This window comes from Lampetra fluviatilis, chromosome 11 (genome assembly GCF_964198595.1).
Source record: "Lampetra fluviatilis chromosome 11, kcLamFluv1.1, whole genome shotgun sequence".
Taxonomy (NCBI): Eukaryota; Metazoa; Chordata; class Hyperoartia; order Petromyzontiformes; family Petromyzontidae; genus Lampetra; species Lampetra fluviatilis.
This window is the reverse complement of record NC_136285.1, coordinates 10,376,926-10,397,178: the sequence shown is the minus strand read 5'-3', so window position 1 is coordinate 10,397,178 and position 20,253 is coordinate 10,376,926. Positions and strand designations below refer to the sequence as shown.

At 45.7% G+C, this 20,253-nt stretch overlaps 1 protein-coding gene across 4 annotated transcripts in view; it reads right to left on the bottom strand.

The window, feature by feature from the left end:
• The window catches only part of LOC144934791 (guanine nucleotide-binding protein G(i) subunit alpha-1-like), a 120,951-nt gene extending 103,930 nt beyond the window's left edge, over positions 1-17,021 (bottom strand). Inside the window, exons 1-2 of one of the 4 annotated variants that reach the window (XM_078860946.1) lie at positions 16,748-17,021; positions 14,245-14,527 (exon numbers count right to left, since the gene is read on the bottom strand). In XM_078860946.1, coding sequence (XP_078717072.1) covers positions 14,245-14,362 — 118 coding nt within the window. In that variant the 5' untranslated portion in view covers positions 14,363-14,527; positions 16,748-17,021. Of the gene's footprint in view, positions 1-14,244; positions 14,528-16,463; positions 16,524-16,747 lie in introns of those variants that run through there. The other 3 variants (XM_078860948.1, XM_078860950.1, XM_078860947.1) reach the window with 3 other exon arrangements.
• Positions 17,022-20,253: the final 3,232 nt, after the last annotated feature.

Here is a 20,253-nt window from a genome sequence, read left to right as displayed (position 1 = left end):
ACAAGATGTCTTTATTACAATTGGGCAAAACGCCAAGGACATATATATTGGCCCTTTCTTCAAGCTGTAAATCTGGCCCATAATGTAATAATACATGAAAATAAATTTTGATTCAGGAAGCACAAGACGCGATTCATTTCTTGGAAATAATCAGAGCTGCTTTGTCCCGAACAGACAAAGCAATTGACAACAACGATGACAAAGCCTCTTAAATGTTTTTTTTTTACACAATTAAATAATTCCCTCCTGTTGTACGTCTCCTCTGCTGAACCCCAACTATTAAAACGTATTCTAAAATGCCACCGCACCATTAAGAGGAAGCCCCGGAAGGTTTGACCGATCGTTTAAGAGAAGAAGACAATGCGGGCATCTCTGAACAAACGGTGGAATGAAACATGAAGGCCAATAGACGAGGCAAATATCACAGGCTGCTCTTGACCGTTCCGTTTCATTGAGACGCCACTCCGGCTCAGATGAAACATTTTAGCCGGCACTTAGCGCGCATACGTCGGCTACCCAAGGCAGGCACAGCCTTCGCATGCAAAGCGCCAAATTAAAGGCGCGAACCCGAAACCGCCTTTCTTATTAGCCACCTACACGGTTGCGAGCGACCGCAGCATGACAACAAATATGTCTTACTTACAGCTGTCCCACGAATCATTCCGAGAGAGGATAGGGTGATGACCGTGCGCGAGGGATGGGCTGCTAGCGAGACTCCGGGTGATGTTTGGGTGGGAAGGGCAATTCAATATTTGAAAAAAAAAACTCTCTCTCAAGAAAAATCGACCTCTGCGACAAATCAATGGCGTGCCCTCTGCCTACGCAGAGCGGCAGTCCCCACCAAAAGATGTTCGTGCCGAAGTGCAAGGACCTACGAATGCGAACTCCGCCGCGGCAGATTAGGAATTTCAGGGCTTATCCGTTGCTGTGGGAATACGGCCGATGGGGCTGGGGCATTTCCAGTTCACTATAACCGCCCCCCCCCCCCCCAAGAGCCCTCCAAACTAACATCGGCGCATGGTGCAGCGGGAAAAATAACATCGATGTTCCCGTCGCGCATAACACCACCACATCGCCGAGGCGGAGGTGGTTGTGCTTTGACGTGCAAATGTGATGTTGAAAGCTCAGAGCTTTTTAATGTCAACATGAAAAACAAAAGTGCCTTCGATTCGCCACGTGCACACTCAGCATCGCTCGCTGCCGTGGCTCTCCGATGCTGTCGCCGGGTCGGACCGCGCGTTGTTTCGGCTAACGACTTCAGGCATTTCGGCTCCGATCGCCGGCAGATTCTTCACGGAGCTGCACAGTTGCAGTGGTACTGCTCGTTGCTTGCTAACAGCACGCTACCCTGCAAGGGGTGCACTGGAGATCTTTGCTGTGTTGCGTGCGTGCTCGTGTGTGTGTGCATGCGTGACGATTTAGCTGCACGAGTTTATTATTTTAATGGGAGGGGAAGCCTGGAATTAAAAGTGTATCTTGGAGAACGCAGCTGACTGATGACCTAGAAACCAATTACGGGGTCATGTTTTGGGAATGTGTAACCAATTCTCCGGTTACTGTAAACTTTTTTTTAATGTTCGCATGTTTTGCAATTTTTAAAACGCTGTGTTGAAATAATAGGGAAAGTTCAGACGCACACGCACAAAACCACCCCACGCACAGTAGAAAAACACATACTTCTTGTGACATAGAGACTTTGCAATGCGCTCGGAACAACAGCAGTCACTTCACAGATTTGAGTACATTATCGTCGCTGCAAGTCGCGTACCAACAAGCGCATATTTCTCTTGCAAAGTTAACAGCCGCAAGACTTAATGCAGAAACGCACAGCAGCTGAGTCCACTCTACATCATCTGTCGCCAAGCACGCAATGCCATCTCGTGTGAGAGGGCACTCGCAGGCTGTGTGGGGTGGAGCGGGGAGGTTAGCGCACTTCGCTATGAGCTTTGGTGACCCTGGTTCGAATCCCAGCCATGGTTAACATCAGTGGCGAGTAATGTATGAACCGAAAGTTTCACCCCCCCCCCTTTCACCAATGCACACAGATTAGCGTGGAGAAGCATCGTCAAACAACGCCCAAGAACCGACACAGTGAGCGAGGCCTTTATCCGGTAGTGGATTGACTAATGGCTATAAATAATATTACACGTTAATCTACCCCGATCGTGCATCGATTAAGATTAATTTTTGAGCTCACGGTTACAAGCATCGAGTTGAACCACAAAAAAAATTACGAACGTTCCCCACGTTTATCTTATTTATCCAAATAAAGTATGACACGCAACACGAGCTGCTCCCAAAATAAAAATAAAAACTTCAGATTTCGCTGTGGGTGCCAAGTAGATAAAAAATAAAACAAATAAAAACCTAACTCTTCACAGTCTTTGCTCGCGGACAACTTTATTAAACCATCTCGCACCTCATTAACAAGAGAGGAGAAATCATCGCACGAGCCGGAGACAAAGATCGAACACCTTACGGTTCCTTAAGGGTGTTGATTTCCGTACGCTGCACTCAATCAAAACGCTGCAATTAGACCCCTCCCCCCCCCTAAATAATGGCGAGACCGGTGCGGGATAGGTGTAGATCAGATTTCACTGGCATCGATTAAATATGCATTCCTTTTAAAAGCGATGCATGAATGACAGGTATCCTTTTTCTGTGGAGCCTGCATTATTAATGGCACATTGGCACAGCAGCCAGCAATTAAGAGGGTTGGAAACAGAGGCCGGGCTCTGATTTCAGGGAGGTTTTCGCAAACAACCGAGGGAATCTGCTGCAATGCTTTTGCTGGAGTGAAATTTCACCAATATTTGGGCTCCAGTGACTAAACCACAATTCCTCAAAGTGCACTTTTAACCGTGGGCCCCACTTTTTTTGCCAATCGCACAATTTCCTGTCGATGGCGGGGATCGGTGGCTGACAAACGACCAAAGAGAGAGCTACTGCCCAACCTGAGCACTTCACTCGTGGCGTGGGGTGCTTGTAATTTGGAACGGATTTTACCGATAACAAAACTGCGATGTGATTTGCCCGTCGAGTTTTTTTTAGTTGGGTCGTAACAACGCAGTCTTCCCGACAGACCTGTTTTTCACCCGAGGACAGCTGCTTGTGTTGTGGCCGAAACGTCTTGAGAATTATTTTATTATGTTTTATTTTTATTATTTTATTATTTCCCTTCTACGTGACTTTACCGAAAGAACCAAGAAGAAAAAAAACCGCAGTGATTTGTCGATTATTATTATTATTCGTTCCTAGGCTCACTATGTGTGCGGTGAATCACTGAAGTAAGCGAGCGTGCACGCAACGTGAACACACGAGGGATGTCGCGATTAGTTAGTTACCTTGTGATGCACTGTCGCGGTTCGTGGTCCCGGTTCCATAATCGTTTTTGTTTTTGTTTTACCTTACCACTGTGGTTATATTTAAGGGCCATGAGAACCCATTACATACTACACTCGTGGATTCAAAATAATATATTCCTACACATGCGGTTTGATGTACTTCTCATGAGCTTACAAGTTCACATAATTGCGTAGTTGCACCCACCCTTATATGTAGATGCATATTTGTGCAATTTCTGCATACCTAACAGGCCACCGATAACCATTGCAAATAATGTGTCTCTGGCCTATAATTTATCATTTAAAAAGTGTAATTTGTTACCATACAACAATCTGATGCCAATTGCCAAAACATCCCCCCTAAGTTGTTGCACGAAGACAAATATCTCCCGTATAGCCTTAGCAGACTGCTGGGGTAAGGATGTTAGCGAGCACCTATGAAGGCCGGCACGGCACACGAGGGGGTGGGTGGCCAGCTCCACACCCAGCCTCCTTTGTCTCCCTAGTGGCGGCGTTTACACACCGCATCAGGTACTCATTTGAAGCTGAGTCGACCTAGGAGATGCCCAGGACCAGTTAAAATAAGAGTCGCTGATGTTGGCCGTGAGCAGGAATTGAACTCGAGTCGCCGGGCTCGTAGTGCAGTACACTTATCATCATGCCACCCCTCCCACACACATACACACACATTGCAAGGACACACAAAATCGCAAAGAGCTGTGATTTTTTTTCCTCAACATACACGGTCACATATCAAGTGCCCTTATTTCCCTTCGCTTCAGGAATGGCTTATTGTCTGGGTCTTGCATACGTACTACGTACGGTGCGAAAGAAGTTCAACATACATAGGCAAGTACCGTACAACGTGAGTGTGTTTGGTACCCAGTTCAATGTGTTGCCAGATCAATGCTATTTGTTGTCAGTGACCCCCACGTCACCACTGTGTGCCAACAAAGCAGGACTTGAGTTAGATAGCAACGTCAATGAATGAGAGAGTACAAAGGATCACCACTCGCTCCGCGTAGTTTCTTCTCTTCTCATAAAAAATAGGGAATCGATGCAAGTGCAAATAGCGTACCTCCTCGTGGGAGACAGTGGTCAAATAATTCACCACTATGCACACGGCATGCCTTGTTCTCCACAGTAGGCAACTTCAGAGGTGTGAAAATGCATAGATTTTTTACATTTCTGCAATATCAATTATTTTAGCGTGCAATAATGCAATTGTTGCGTAAAAATCTCGTGTTTTTTTTAAAATATGTTGTATGTAATAAGTTCACATGGCCCCAGCAGCCACTAGAGGTTGCTACGTTGATCACAATGTAGTTTTTATTTGATCGATTCTTGAATTTCATAGTGATCATGGATCGCAGCAAATCATCGGATGACTGGGGAGGGGTAAATCATTACACCTCGAGTCATCGTCGTCATCAGCTGTTGTTTATCCACTGCTGGATGAAGGCCTCCCCAAGCCGTCGCCATTTATCACGTTCCTACTTTGTAATAATCTTTCTAGCACTTGCACACGAGCTGATATTATCGCTCCGTCTCCTTTGTGGACGCGCTTTCAGACACGTTCAATTCCTTGCTGACACTCCCTGCATTAGTATTGACCATCAGCCATCATCTCTTCAAGAGCGCCGCAATTAGTTGTAAAATCTCACTGAACCGCGGAGCTTTTGACCACGGCGTTTTTTTAACCTCTTATAAGTGCTGGTTTGTGGCGGCCTTCTCATGCCATAACAAACTTTGAGAGTATAAACACCGCCTTTGTATTCGCTCGCAGCGCGAGAGAATACGATAGGGTTAAAGGGTTAAATCTACCTGCACTTAACCGCAATCCAAATTGAATTGGCTTAGTGTGCCGCGTAAAAAGTGTAGTGCGTGTAATGAATATTCCCATCAAACACGATGGTATCTCGAATGTACTTGCGTCCGAAATCTGATGTCTTGCAAAGCGCATGGCTAGTAGTAGCATGCGTAAACACAGCTGCATAGACTAAGTGTGCTCTTTCCGTTTACGTAATAACCTAATCTGCAGTAATTCCTCACTGACATAACGTAATGCCTTGCTTTGGCTTTAGCTGTGCCTGCCATAACACCCATCCCTTTCATCTTTGGCTTCATAAGCAGTAATTTGTGTTCACACATATACTGTCATTGAGAGGAGGCCTTCATTCAGCAGCAGATTGACCATAGCTAGTGACGATGTTGGCAGCCCTCTAGCCATGTGAATATCGCAGCAGGCGAATCATGCTTCGGAATGCATTATTTCAATCAAAGCCTCTGACTCGCGCCGCAATGATATGTCACATGTAATATGATCAAAACATTACGGTGCGTGAACGAGCCAGTGATTGATTTTGTTTATCCCACCGATGGGCTGACAGTCTACCAAGCATGAGAATTATGTGGGCACTGCTGCGACACTTTTCCCAATCGAGTTTGAATGAATTGAAATGTCACAAATACACCCTGAGCAATGAACCACCAACATCCAGTGCAGTAGCTATGCACGGTGCAAATATAATTTTCAATCGATGTTCACATATCAGACCTTTTTACATATTTGCCTAGACATCAGTCGCTAGCGAGTTGGATAATGCAACGCTGTACATTACCCAAACATGGCAATAGACTAACGTTGAAAGAAAAATAAAGGGAAAATATGAAATAGTTTTTTTTATTATTTTTGGCTTTGATATGCAAACATTGGCATGTATTTTCGGTGATTTTTCATTTGTTCACAACACCAGCAGAAGGCAAAACACCCCAAAACATTCAGAAACAAATCTGGAACCCATTACCGCGTGGCATGTTTCTCTCAAGCAGACAGCTATAGGCACCAGACCTCTTACCAATAATCCACTGCGATCACACCAGAATACTCTCACTCGGTGTACCATAACTCACACGAGGACGATGTTCGGCTCTCGAGGCTGCTTATTTTATTGTATGTCGCCTAAAAATGTGAACTTCTACTTTAAATATTATTTTCACAACAGTAAAATAACGCGCGCGCATAAATATCCAAGGTTTTATTGCTGACAGCATACAAAAAACCGGTTAAGCCTCCAAAAATGTGGTCTAAAGCTTAATCGACACGACCACGTACATCACAAAAAGCCCCTCGAGTCTTGAGAAATGTGTCGGATAACTGCGAAGTGCAATTGCAGCATTAACCTTTACTTCATACAACGAAGCACGTGGGTGTTATCCTACGGTGTATTAATCTTCTGTCACAGACCAATTCACGGTGTAACCTCTCTTGCCTCAAACACAGTGAAGAAAATGCCCTCAGCTTTCAGATAGTACAATGCTTTTCAGGTCACATAATTGAACGATAGGTGTCGAACGTTGCCCCCGCTCCCCCCCACCCCCCCAGCGGGATTTAATGAACCATCAAGATTTAGGATCGCGGTCCGATTCTTCACCACAAAATTGTGGTGATTGTAGGGGGCCTCGAGTGAATGGAAGGTGGCTTGCGAGTGCATTGCATGCAAGGTACATGAATCCGAACGCACAGATTCTGCCACGTGCGATGTGATGCTTGCTAAAGATTCAATATTAATCGATTAATCAAACGATAATCCTACATGTATTATTCGATGTCTAAATATGCTGCACTTGGCTTCAAATTCAACGCCGCTGGATGTGAAAGTCTGCACTCGACGTGATAATCAGGTCCCAGTTTTTGCGATGAACAGCGGTGGAGCGGTCGCACGGTGGTTCACAAGCCCCACTATAACCCAGACCTAAATTATATTATCATTGGAAAGTGATTTCTTAACCGATTTTTTTAATGGGTTCTATTACTTAATTCTATATCTCTAACTGGCCATTAAAATTTCGATTTAAAGCTTTCGTGACTGCAGGGATTCATCTTCTTGGTTCTTTCGGTAAAGTCACGTAGAAGGGAAGTAATAAAATAATAAAAATAAAACATAATAAAATAATTATCACGACGTTTCGGCCACAACGCAAGCAGCCGTGCTCAGGTGAAGACGGCTGCTTGCGTTGTGGCCGAAACGTCGTGAGAATTATTTTATTATGTTTTATTTTTATTATTTTATTACTTTCCTTCTACGTGACTTTACCGAAAGAACCAAGAAGATGGCCATTAAAATGTTAATGACATCATTTATATTCGATGTCTATCCACTGGTGGATGAAGGCCTCAGCACGGCACGTTAGTCATGGGGAGGATGTTTTGACCAGAATGCACCACGCTGGATAGTATGCGGCGGGTTGGTGAAGGGGTGCCCGCAACAGATTCGGATATCACTCGCCACTGATGTTAGCCGTGGCAGGGAATTGAACTGGGGCGGCCCGGTTCATAGCATGGCACATGCAACACTTCCACCACAGCTCCAATGCAAGTCAGTCGCAATATGCCTGAACATCAGTAGCATGTGTTAACAGGACCGGTCAGTATTTGAGGAATTGGTCTGCATTTGTTGGGCAGCAAAGGGCTGCTGAGCCTGCCAAAGGGCAGCTCAACAGCTCTGCATTACACAACTGTGGCATGAATTGCAACAGTTCTTTAAATGCTGCCACTATGGGACAAAGTTTCCTTATTCTGACCGTTACAACGATCCAATTGTGTGCATGGGGTGGCTCTATGCCCGCGGTGGGGACTTGATAAGCAAGTAACGATGGACCGATTCCAGTCGATACTCACACTCTTGATACACGCATCGAATCGTGCGTGCAAGAGGTGATTACTTAAGATGCATGTAAATTGTATGCAAATGCTACTATCTGGGTTAGTGGAGTGAACAAAAGCCTTACAAATGAGTGAGGCAACACAAAAAGGAGAAAATAGGGGTTGTGAGAATCACACCGAAATATTATTGATTCATTACATGTCTAGACTTAACTTTGAGCTGTACAAATACAGCACATCTACACGTCATAAAGCGGGGCGGCGAAAACAACTCTGAGAATTGTACTTTTAAAAAAATTAACCCGTAAAAACAAAGTTTTTCACTATAAATCCTTTATATGCGTGGCGGCTAGAGTCCTCTCGTCCTCTGGCTTGAGATGGCTGCCACCTATGGGTCAGATGATTGCCTGCCACCATTAAGCAATTGGTAATTAAACATAATTTTTTTTTCCTAAAAAGTGTAAAATTTTGGAAAAATGTTTTCACGAAAATAAATTGTCACGCACAACGAGTCTGTGTGCAAAATGTCAGCTCGATTGGATCACGGGAAGTGGGTTAAAAAACGACCGAAAGATTTGCACGGTCGTAAGCGCGCAAGCAAGCAAGCAAGTGAACTTAATATAAAGGATTTAAAAAAACATTTCCCTCGTTAGATTTGGGGTGGAGAGCCAGCACAGCGGAATGAGCGCACTGCACAACAAACGCAGCAGCTGAGTTTGATTCCCTGCCACGGCTAACGTCAGAGGCGAGGGCTATCTGGACTGGTCTAGCATGCCCCCTCATTCGCTAACACGCACTGAGCAGTGAGTGATCAAGTATGGCCATAGAGCAAGCCCCACGTGATTAAGACAGCATGGAATGCACTTCATCCAGCAGTGGATTAATATCGGGCTGTGAATGATAATTGTGATGATTGTTTTGCTGGCATAACTGATGTCAAAAGCACTAACTAAATTATCATGCTAAAATCTGGCAACACTTGGCGATGAATCTCCAGAACAAGCTGGTCTACTTTTGACAGGAATTTTTTTTTTCCACAAGACAGAACTGGGACTTTTATTCTTCTTCCCCTTCCCAAATGTTCTCGAAGACATTCTGAACATTTTGTATCAGACACTTAAGTGTTCTGTGAACGGCACACTGTTAATCATGATCATCTATTTGTTGTTTGACCTTCGCTAACTATGTTTTAAGGTACAATACAGCACTGATGTTGCTGCCACTTGCTTCGGTGGCACTTGTTAAATTCTTCATGTTATTTTATTTTTTTGCTCCATTCATATACAAATACAGTACACACATCCAGTCAGTTCCAGCCGGTGGGTAAACATATTATTGGTGTGGCTTGGAAGCTTCGGGAGGGCGGCGGGGAAGGGTGGGGAGGGGGAGAGAAGGGGCAGCGGGGATGGGATGTGCTTGCAGTTTATGATCTTTCTAACGAGTCGTGGTAGTTGTTGTTAGGGTTTTTGCAATTTATTAATATTTCACTGGCAGGGCCTGGCCCCGCTGGCCCCGAATGACGACCCCGCCCCTGCATCCACGCTTCACCTCCCACCTTGCGAACTGATTTAGGGGAGCGATTCGACCCAATAAAAACAAACGCGATGTTTTTTCGTTTTGTTGTAACGTCTCATTTGTAAAATATCAATAGTCAGCCCGTTTCCATGGTTGGATGAAGGCCTCTGCCATGCTGTGTTGGCAATAGGAATGCTTCGACCATACTTCACCACACTGGCCGGTGCCAGTTGGTGAAATGGGGGGGGGGGGGGCTCAGGACCGGTTCAGATGCCGCTCGCCACTGATGTTGACCGTGGCCGGGAATCAAACTCGGGTCTCCGGATCTAGAGCACAGTGCATCAAACATCATGCCAAAATAGTTTCTTACACTATCCTAAATTTAACCTTAGCAAACTCTTTTGCTGTATCCTTTGCTATAAATCATTAAAATAAATATTTCTCACGAATGAACCTATTCATGTAGCGTCAATGTGAGAATTGATTTTAATCAATGAAACGTTGCATTGCTATTTGCCTATTAAATAGACATCGTACATGGATGCATAATTCGCAACTGCTGCCCCCTACAAACATACTGTATTCAACATGCGCATGGCAATCGTAAATGCACTACAAGATTATTCTCTCTGGAAACAGTGGTCTTTATTGCTGAGTAGCTGCTATATACCAGTACTCATTAACGAACATAGCAGTGACATGCATAACTGCCGGGCCGGCTGGGATTCAACGCTCTACGTTGTAAGCTACATTATCTGAATGTGTAAGGACGTTTACATTTACTGTACCATAGTTCCATTCAGTGATTCACACCTTGTACAAATGTGTAACTGGGTTCTTTGTGCATGTGTAAATATATGTATCCGTCTGCTGGCAAAATGTTTTACTTGTGTGTCTGCTGGACTTGTATCCAGCATATGCACTCATCACACGTCGGTTTTAATCATGTGCGATGCACCGACACATTTTCTCTTGGGTAAACTCATTCAGTCCGATGTTCCTTATTTACCGAGTATCCTTTGCAATGATATCAAGCCTTATAGAGTCACGAGGAATGCGTCCATATTTGCAACTGTCAAGGCATCTCTAGTTCAATTGGTAGCGGCATGAGTTGGGCATTATTGCAGCACGATGCGAGCCACTGTTATTAACGAATATCAGGACGTGAGCTGCAGGACACTGCTACAACGCAGAATGTAAACATTTTAAAGTGGTCAAGAATGTAGCCCAGCATATGAGGGCTCGAGTTCCACAAGGAGTGCTAGATACATTTTCGCGAGAAAAAAAAAATCCATTTGTGAAATATGAGTAAACACATTTTTTAAATGTTTTGGGAAGTGAAGCACTTCAACACATTAAGCCAAAATAGGGGCCATATTCACGGTCAAATCAACTTTATCCTCTTTCACCTTCTCGTCAAGGACTTGTCATTTCTTTAGTACTGCTTTTTGTGCTTAGGTTGTTGTCCTCCCCCCGCACCTCCGATTAGCGCGGTTGGCTACGTAAGCGTGCGAAAGAAGTTCAACATATATTCACACTTAAGGCTTGGCGACCAGGGCCTGTGATGTAGACACGTCTCTCACCCGTGCTTGCAGCAAGGGTGAGAAACCTACGGACAACGACTTCATTTCAAGTTGCCCACGGCCACTTGAGGCTTACTTCCACTTTGAAACGGACTGCAAATGATGTTGAGCCGTCATTGCAAGCATATTGGCTACACTAATCGGGTCCTAGAGGGTAAACTTTTCAACCTAGCAACAACGACGACGCTTCGTTTCTCATTTGAGCACGCTCAGTCACTGCCCTCGCCGAAAGGGCCCCTTGCAGTGACAGAAGTGACCGAGGTGTGTGCTCATGTGCAACCTGCCAAAGCTATATCTTGAAGTCTTATTGGGCCCTCTGACACCACCCCGGGAGACTGTGTGACTCAGTGCTAACGTAATGCACACCAGTGTTGACACATTGCCACCGCTGTTTGTAAGTTTGATTGTAAACCTGTTTTTGATAACGTAAACTTACTCACAATGTTAAAAACATCACATTAATATTTACACAACCACCAGTGGTTCCTTCCATTTTAACTGCAGCAGACTTTGATAGCATCAAGCTAGATAAGTATAGGTATTTGCCCTAATATAATCACTACTAAACAGTACTTTGGGCCAGTACAACAGCAACAATCCTTAAACTAATACCACGGGCATCTTAAAAAACCACGACACTTAACACACCATAATTAACACAACAAATTTCTCGTGATAACAGAGCATATGTATGCATATTGAAATCAATACGAAGTTTCCAATACCTTGGTGGAATTTGCCATTGAACACAATCATCCTCAGACTAACAGCAATGGCATTTTGCAAAGTACTCAACGCATTATTTTACTTTAAAGTACTCCTTGGAAGTGTGCAGCACGGTCCATGTATGCGCATTGTACTTAATAAAAATATTCCACTAACTCGGTGCCCTTTTTGCCATTCAACCCAATGGGCCCTGGCCACCAACTAAGTGGCTTATGGAGCCAGGTGCAAGCTTCCAGCAGCCAAATCGTTATGGCAGCAATGGGAACATTTGTCGGGTGGAGATTGCACATCCTCAGAATTCCAAACGGTCCTGGCTTTCAATAACCGGGATTGTCAGGCACACAGGGCACTCGGGAAAAGAATTATTTCTGATAGCACGAGGGTGGCAGATGTCATTGCGTCGTAAACATTCACCCAGCCCAGAACATTTCCATTGCTGTATAGCCCAGGGCATCCCAGATTCTTACCGCTTGCTCAAGGAATCTGAGCTGGCATAATTCACTGCTCAAACTGCCAGACTAGGTTCATGTCATGGTTAAGCTAGGACCAAGGCTGAATGTTACATTCATTGCTGGATGAGGGCCTCCCAATGGCCCCGAGGGTCAGGTGGGTTGTTTGGTCGTTACTTCGCCAGGCTGGTCAGTGCGGGGTGGTGAAGACGACCACTGTCCAGAAGCATAGAAGTACAAAACAACATCCGCTATTTTGCTGCACCGCTCTCTACTGCTCGCCGTGTAGCCCTGCAGCTCCCCGCTGGTGTATCGTGGCCGTCCATCCAAGCACTGCCGAGGCTCAACCCCTGCTTAGCTTGTGCGAGGTATGAAGAAAATTGATGGCAGTGATTTTTTTCACAGTTCTCCCCCCCCCCTCCTCTTGAGTGTCGCATGGAGCTGTACGGTGCTTTTCGGTTGTATAACAGCGGTGGTGAATCCCCCAGGATTCTCAAAGAATCGCCCCCCACCCCCCTGCCTTTTGCCGGGCCCATGCACGTTGAATTCGCACGCACGCCCCCACTCGTGTCAACGCACATAAATGTAACAAACATGGGGCACATTAAGCTTGGGCACGTGGGCAGGAATGACGATGGACGATGATGAACGATGGTCATATGTGCGGGGTCACAGTCACCCGCTAATAACCCGTACATTGTTTTTGTTTTATCAAATAAAAACGCCGTCAATATCTCTCAGGGTAGATGGACAGCTCATCACATCCTTTGCACGCATCCATCCGACGACGACTGCATTGCACACGCAAGCAAGCATCGTCTTTCTCTGCGGCTGCCTATGACTTTTAGCCTACACTCTTGCGCACAATTTGCAACGCGTGCCACATGTTATTCATTACAGCACGAGAACAACTGCTAGCTTCGCAGGCAATAATACGTCGATCAATTGGCTTCCCTACTTGAACATCCGCCAAAATGTGTCATTTTATTCAGCAGCCTCGCCGTTTCTGGAGTAAACACGCCCATGTGCACCACCTAATGTCTCAACAGATGTGTTGGAAGTGAGAAAAAGAGGTGCATTCTATCCAATAAAATACATCTGCTTGAATTCTCCACCTAGATAAAACATTACTAAAATCACGTGTATTTATAGGCCCCAAAGAAGTCAGTTAACCAACCGCATTTGTTTAAGCACGCCTAAACCTTGGTTCGCTTGAGACCTTTATGACCTTCTGGGTCCCATCAGCGGTCCTGCTAAACAAATGTCAAACGGTTATGATTATTGGTAACAGCATTCTCTCCATTGTATTGGGTAGGTCGATGGTAATAAAGGACACATTGTGTATGCGTTGGCGCCAGTGTCGTTCTGGCAAGAAAGCGATGGTCAGGGGCTATGATAACCACACACGCTTTTGTTGCTAAAGTAGTTGCAAGCTCATAGAATGGTCTTGTGTAAAAACGGCTATCCCCTTTGGCAAATGCAATTCAGTGTCCCAAAGGCAACTTGCAAAGCGAAACAGTTAATACCTTAACAATCATAACGGGAACAAAAGTTACCATTGTTTCGTTTTTAAACTTAGTAGCGTACATGTTAAAAAAAAATCAGTCGACGACGTAGCTTGTAAAGTCGGCGACCTCGGTAAATCATTAACTTCGTGTCATATTGACGGACGTTAGAACAGAACTATCTTGCGCACGCCACTTTACGTTTTGCATAACCCACCAACATTTATGTAAACCTGCAAACACACGTAACAGAAACACACACACACACGCGCGCCTTATTTGTGCTCACAGTTCACAAACGAGTTGGCAGGCGGCAAGTGGCTCAATCTCCATGATGATAATTCATCACCATCCTCCTCCTCCTACTCATCATCTCCCTTACACCGCCGTCGTCGTCGTATCGAGCCTGAACCCCGCGCGTTGGGTCAGAAAACCGTCGCAATCACGGAGCCTCACCGAGCAGGAGGAGTTTGACCTCCTTCGCCGCCTTCTCCCCGTCCTCCCGAAGATTACGATCGATCATCTTCGACCTCTCCACCGCTGCCTTGTCCTCGTTGCTCATTGTACAGCCCATGGCTGCGAGGGTGTGCCGGGACGACTGGCTGCCTCCCTTGCGCGTCCACACGGAGCGCACAGACTCCAGGCTCGCTTCGATCTCCTCGGCAAGCGTTCGCTGGACTCGTACCCTTCTTCAATCGCTCCGTGTGGAACTCTTTAGCTGCTGCTGCTGCTGTTGCTGCTGCTCGCAGGCAAGTGGAAAGTGGAGAGAGACGGGGGGGACAGGAGGAGAGAGTCGTAAGGCTTTCGCGGAACAAGGTTGTTCACCGTAAAGGGGTTGGGATAGTGCGCGCAAAGAGGGTTGTGACACGCACATCTGTAAAGAATAAGAAAATTGCTTCATAGCTCATCGGATTCCTCCAGTTCAGAATAAAAATTCTGATGATTCCGAATAGATGACGACCACTTGAGTGTGCACTAGCTCAGTATAGTACTCACACAGAGAGAGTATACACACACAGAGAGTACTCACACAGAGAGAGTACTCACACAGAGAGACTCACACACAGAGAGTACTCACACACAGAGAGTACTCACACAGAGAGAGTACTCACACAGAGAGAGAGTACTCACACAGAGAGACTCACACATAGAGAGACTCACAGAGAGAGACTCACAGAGAGAGAGAGAGACTCACACACAGAGAGAGGCTCACACAGAGAGTGACACACAGAGAGAGACACACACAGAGAGTACTCACACACAGAGAGACTCACACACAGAGAGACTCACACAGAGAGACTCACACTCACAGAGAGAGAGACTCACAGAGAGAGAGACTCACACACAGAGAGACTCACACACAGAGAGACTCACAGAGAGAGACTCACACACAGAGAGAGACTCACACACAGAGAGAGACTCACACAGAGAGACTCACAGAGAGAGACTCACACAGAGAGACTCACACACAGAGAGAGACTCACACAGAGAGAGACTCACACACAGAGAGAGACTCACACAGAGAGACTCACACTCACAGAGAGAGAGAGAGACTCACACAGAGAGAGACTCACACACAGAGAGACTCACAGAGAGAGACTCACACAGAGAGAGACTCACACACAGAGAGACTCACACACAGAGAGACTCACAGAGAGAGACTCACACACAGAGAGAGACTCACACACAGAGAGAGACTCACACAGAGAGACTCACAGAGAGAGACTCACACAGAGAGACTCACACACAGAGAGAGACTCACACAGAGAGAGACTCACACACAGAGAGAGACTCACACAGAGAGACTCACAGAGAGAGACTCACACAGAGAGACTCACACACAGAGAGAGACTCACACAGAGAGACTCACAGAGAGAGACTCACACAGAGAGACTCACACACAGAGAGAGACTCACACAGAGAGACTCACAGAGAGAGACTCACACAGAGAGACTCACACACAGAGAGAGACTCACACAGAGAGACTCACACAGAGAGAGACTCACACACAGAGAGAGACTCACACAGAGAGACTCACACACAGAGAGACTCACACAGAGAGAGACTCACACAGAGAGAGACTCACACAGAGAGACCCACACAGAGAGAGACTCACACACAGAGAGACTCACACACACACAGAGACTCACACAGAGAGAGACTCACACACAGAGTAACTCACAGAGAGAGACTCACAAACAGAGAGACTCACACAGAGAGAGACAACTCACACAGAGAGAGTACTCACACAGAGAGACTCACACAGAGAGACTCACACAGAGAGACTCACACACAGAGAGACAACTCACACACAGAGAGTACTCACACAGAGAGTACTTGAAGAGATGGGAGTCCACAATACCGCTGTGTAGGACAAGGAGAGACGTGGTGTGGTGGTAACGCAAGGGGGAGACTCACTCCACGTACTCACACACAGAGAGAGTACTCACACAGAGAGAGAGTACTCACACAGAGTACACACACAAAGAGAGACTCACACAGAGACACACACACACACAGAGAGACTCACACTCACACAGAGAGAGACTTACACAGAGAGAGACTCACACAGAGTACACACACAGAGAGAGTGTGGTGGTAACGCAAGGGGGAGACTCACTCCACGTACTCACACAGAGCGTGTGTGATGGACTAACTTTAGAGCGGCTACTCACGCGAAGAGGAGAGAGAGGCACGGGTCACTCGAGTGTGGGTGGACTCACTCAGAAGCGACGGATACTTTTTCCCCCACCCCACACAAGGAGCCAGATGTACGGTCACACGCACTAAATAATTAAACTCCAAAACCTAACGGAAATTGCACTGTGGTGCTTATGTAATGAATGTACAAACTCCGTAGGAGACGCGTTTTGGAATCTGACATCGTGTGATTATTGCCCATCAATCACCCAGCTAGTTGTGTCGCTACTATTAATGTGTAGTGTGTGTAGCTTCTTACCTTTGCGTATTCGCTTTCTCCGCAAAAAAACAATCCCCCCCGCCACCCCAAAAATAATGAGAACAAACAACTCGGACACGCGCGGAGTCACCGGGAGTGCAGCCCTGAACGCAGCCCTCTCTCACCACACAAGAGGCCCTCTCTCTCTCACTGGCACACACAGCACACACACACTGAATATCCCTTCTCTCTCTCACTCACACAGCACACACACTGAAGACCCCTTCCCTCTCTCACTGGCACACACACGCGCGTACAGCACCGCCCCAAGTCCTTCCCACCCCACTCCTCCACCAGCCAAGCGAAGCACACCACGATTATGTTGGCCGGGAGTGGCTCCCCCCCCACCACCACCACCACACTCTCTCGCTCTCTCTCTCCTCCACCTCACCGCTCTCTTCTCCCACCCCGAGTCCGTTTGCAGCACCCCACAAAGGCCGGATGCGCGGTTGCATCTAGGAGCGCAGTCGGGGACGCTGGAACCAAACGGCTGGCTCGCGAACAATTGCAACTATTAAACTGAAGTCGATTATCGATAGTATCATAATTAAGTGGTGGTGGGTGGGTGGGGGGAAGCGGTCGCCGGATTTTCAAAAACGCCTGATAATCACATCATTATTTAAAATAGCTTCTTATTTTTTTCACGTTCTTGATTGACGTGTTTTTAGGCGTTGTGTTTATGTGTGTTTTTTGGTCTTTTGAATTTGTTCACTGTAACAAATTGGTTTAAATAAGCATACAAATGGACGAAAATAAATATCCTCCTTTTAAAAAGTTAGCGCATTTACTGTAGCGTACATATCACTTCAATCTCGAAGACTCTGCATGGCGTGATGACAGCGGGGTGTAGAATTGGAGGTGGTTATTCAGTCTGAATCCAACTCCCATCAATTTTGTGGATTTGCTCTCCAACACACCGGTGTGCTGTACTAGTAACGAATTGTTTACGTGACAAACCTTACTAATTAGCTGTGTCGGGTGGTGGCGGGTTCAACGACACATTTATATTTACGCGATCTTACCCCAAAAAACACTCTATTGTGGGCAACTCCCATCAGTTGTGATGGAGGTTCGCCGGATCGGCTCGGGACCGCCGGATAATGTTGGAAGCCGGATAATTGCGTGCCGGATAATAGATGATCTACTGGTTTTTTTTTTTACCAGGGTAACACCCACTGGGCTATATCGCTCTTTTATTTTTCAAGAAGCGACCTGGCCACAAATGGTAGCTCAACGTAAGTGCCGTATCATCACGTGGAAACGTATAGCAGCTAAATACGCTGAACGCATGTTGTTGATTCTAAATGTGGAGGGAAAGCCCGGAGGATCCAGAGAAGAATCCACACAATCACGGGGAGAGAGAGAGGACATGCAAATTCCAAATACACAAGCGTTCGTGTCAGGATTGAACGCACGACCTCCTGTATACCAGGCGAGGTAGTTAATATCTCGCCACCGTGGCGCCGCTTTGTATCCGCCCCCCCCCCCAAATAAAATAAATAACCTGGCATTGACACCAGGGATGTAGAGTTAATTGAAACACATAGCACAGACACGCTCAAAATATTAAACGTTGGTGATAATCATTGCACTTCGCAGTGTCTACACTGGTGTCAATCCCCATACAATGCTCTACGTGTGTAACTGAATGCATACTCTTAGTTTTTTCGGTAAAGTCACGTAGGTAAAAAATGAAATTAAAATTCATGAAAATAAAATAATAAATTGCTTATTTATTTATTTCATTTTTTACCTACGTGACTTTACCGAAACAACTAAGAGTATGGATCCTTGCAGTCACGAAAGCTTAAAATCTAGAATGTAACTGAATGGTTTGTTCAATAAAATACTTTTGGGGAACCTCGGCCCCCCCCCCGGCTAAATTATTGTTTGGCTGTAAGACATCTGAGCAGAAAGAATCGCAAACTGCTGTGATGAAATTACCCACCTACCCACCTCAATGAGGATACCAAAAATGTAATTAGATTTCTGAAATACAACACTACTGCAAACATGCTCACTCACACGTTAGCGTGGTAGGGATCGCATTATGATCCTAGTAACAGTAGTGCAGAACTGGATACGGCGTGCACGTGTTGATACAAGTACGGAAATGCACACAATGCGCAGGTGTTCATATCTGGAAGATGCTCATTCATTCAAAAATTCGTATATGAGTTGGTGGAGCGGTGGCGCAGTGGTTAGCACACTACGCTACAAACTCGTCAACCTGAGTTCCAACTGTCGGCCACGGCTAACATCATTGGTAGTGATACTGCATCTGAACCCCCAACGCACATAGGCCAGAGTGGTTAAAGTATTGCAAAACAAACCTCTCAGACCGACAAGGCGTGGCAAGTCCTTCATCCTGCCAGGGATGGTGTGAGAGAAGCTCTGCAAATTGTTATGAATACTGTAACACAATCGAGAATTATTTTCAAGTCGATGATTTCATGCTGAAGTTTAACGACTAATAACACATTTCGATTTAAAGCTTTCGTGACTGCAGGGATTCATCTTATTGGTTCTGTCGGTAAAGTCACGTAGAAGGGAAATAATAAAATAATAAAAATAAAAAATAATAAAATCATTGTTTTATTTTTATTCTTTTATTATTTCCCTTCTACGTGACTTTACCGAATGAACCAAGAAGATGACTAATAACATAATCATTGGCTGCAAAGGCACTGAGCCCCAAAGCAACGACGACAATACAAAAAACTGCAATAATGTATTGCAGCTTTATTATTGGAGGCCTTCGTCCAGCAGTAGATTGGCCCTGGATGATAATGCTGATGAATAACCATAAACGTGACGCGTGCGTGGAAATAGTCTGCGAAGACAATCGTGTTGTCGTCTGAAAGATGCAAGTTCGCCGTGAAATACTGAACGTGTAATTGAACTAGCCTTCTGCATGTCACATACATAGATAGGAAAAAACGTTGGAAAAATATATTGGTGTTTTGTGTACGGCTAGCAGAGGTGTGGACTCGAGTCATGTGACTTGGACTCGAGTCAGACTCGAGTCATGAATTTGATGACTTGCGACTCGACTTGGACTTGCATAACAATGACTTTGTCCCACCTATGAGGTGTGGACTCGAGTCATGTGACTTGGACTCGAGTCAGACTCGAGTCATGAATTTGATGACTTGCGACTCGACTTGGACTTGCATAACAATGACTTTGTCCCACCTATGAGATGTGGACTCGAGTCATGTGACTTGGACTCGAGTCAGACTCGAGTCATGAATTTGATGACTTGCGACTCGACTTGGACTTGCATAACAATGACTTTGTCCCACCTATGAGATGTGGACTCGAGTCATGTGACTTGGACTCGAGTCAGACTCGAGTCATGAATTTGATGACTTGCGACTCGACTTGGACTTGCATAACAATGACTTTGTCCCACCTCTGACGGCTAGTGTTGGATTTTTGGTTAAGTGATTTATGTTCGTGAATGAAGAGTAGGCCAAATACGCTGTATTTTGTGTGTGCTGTCG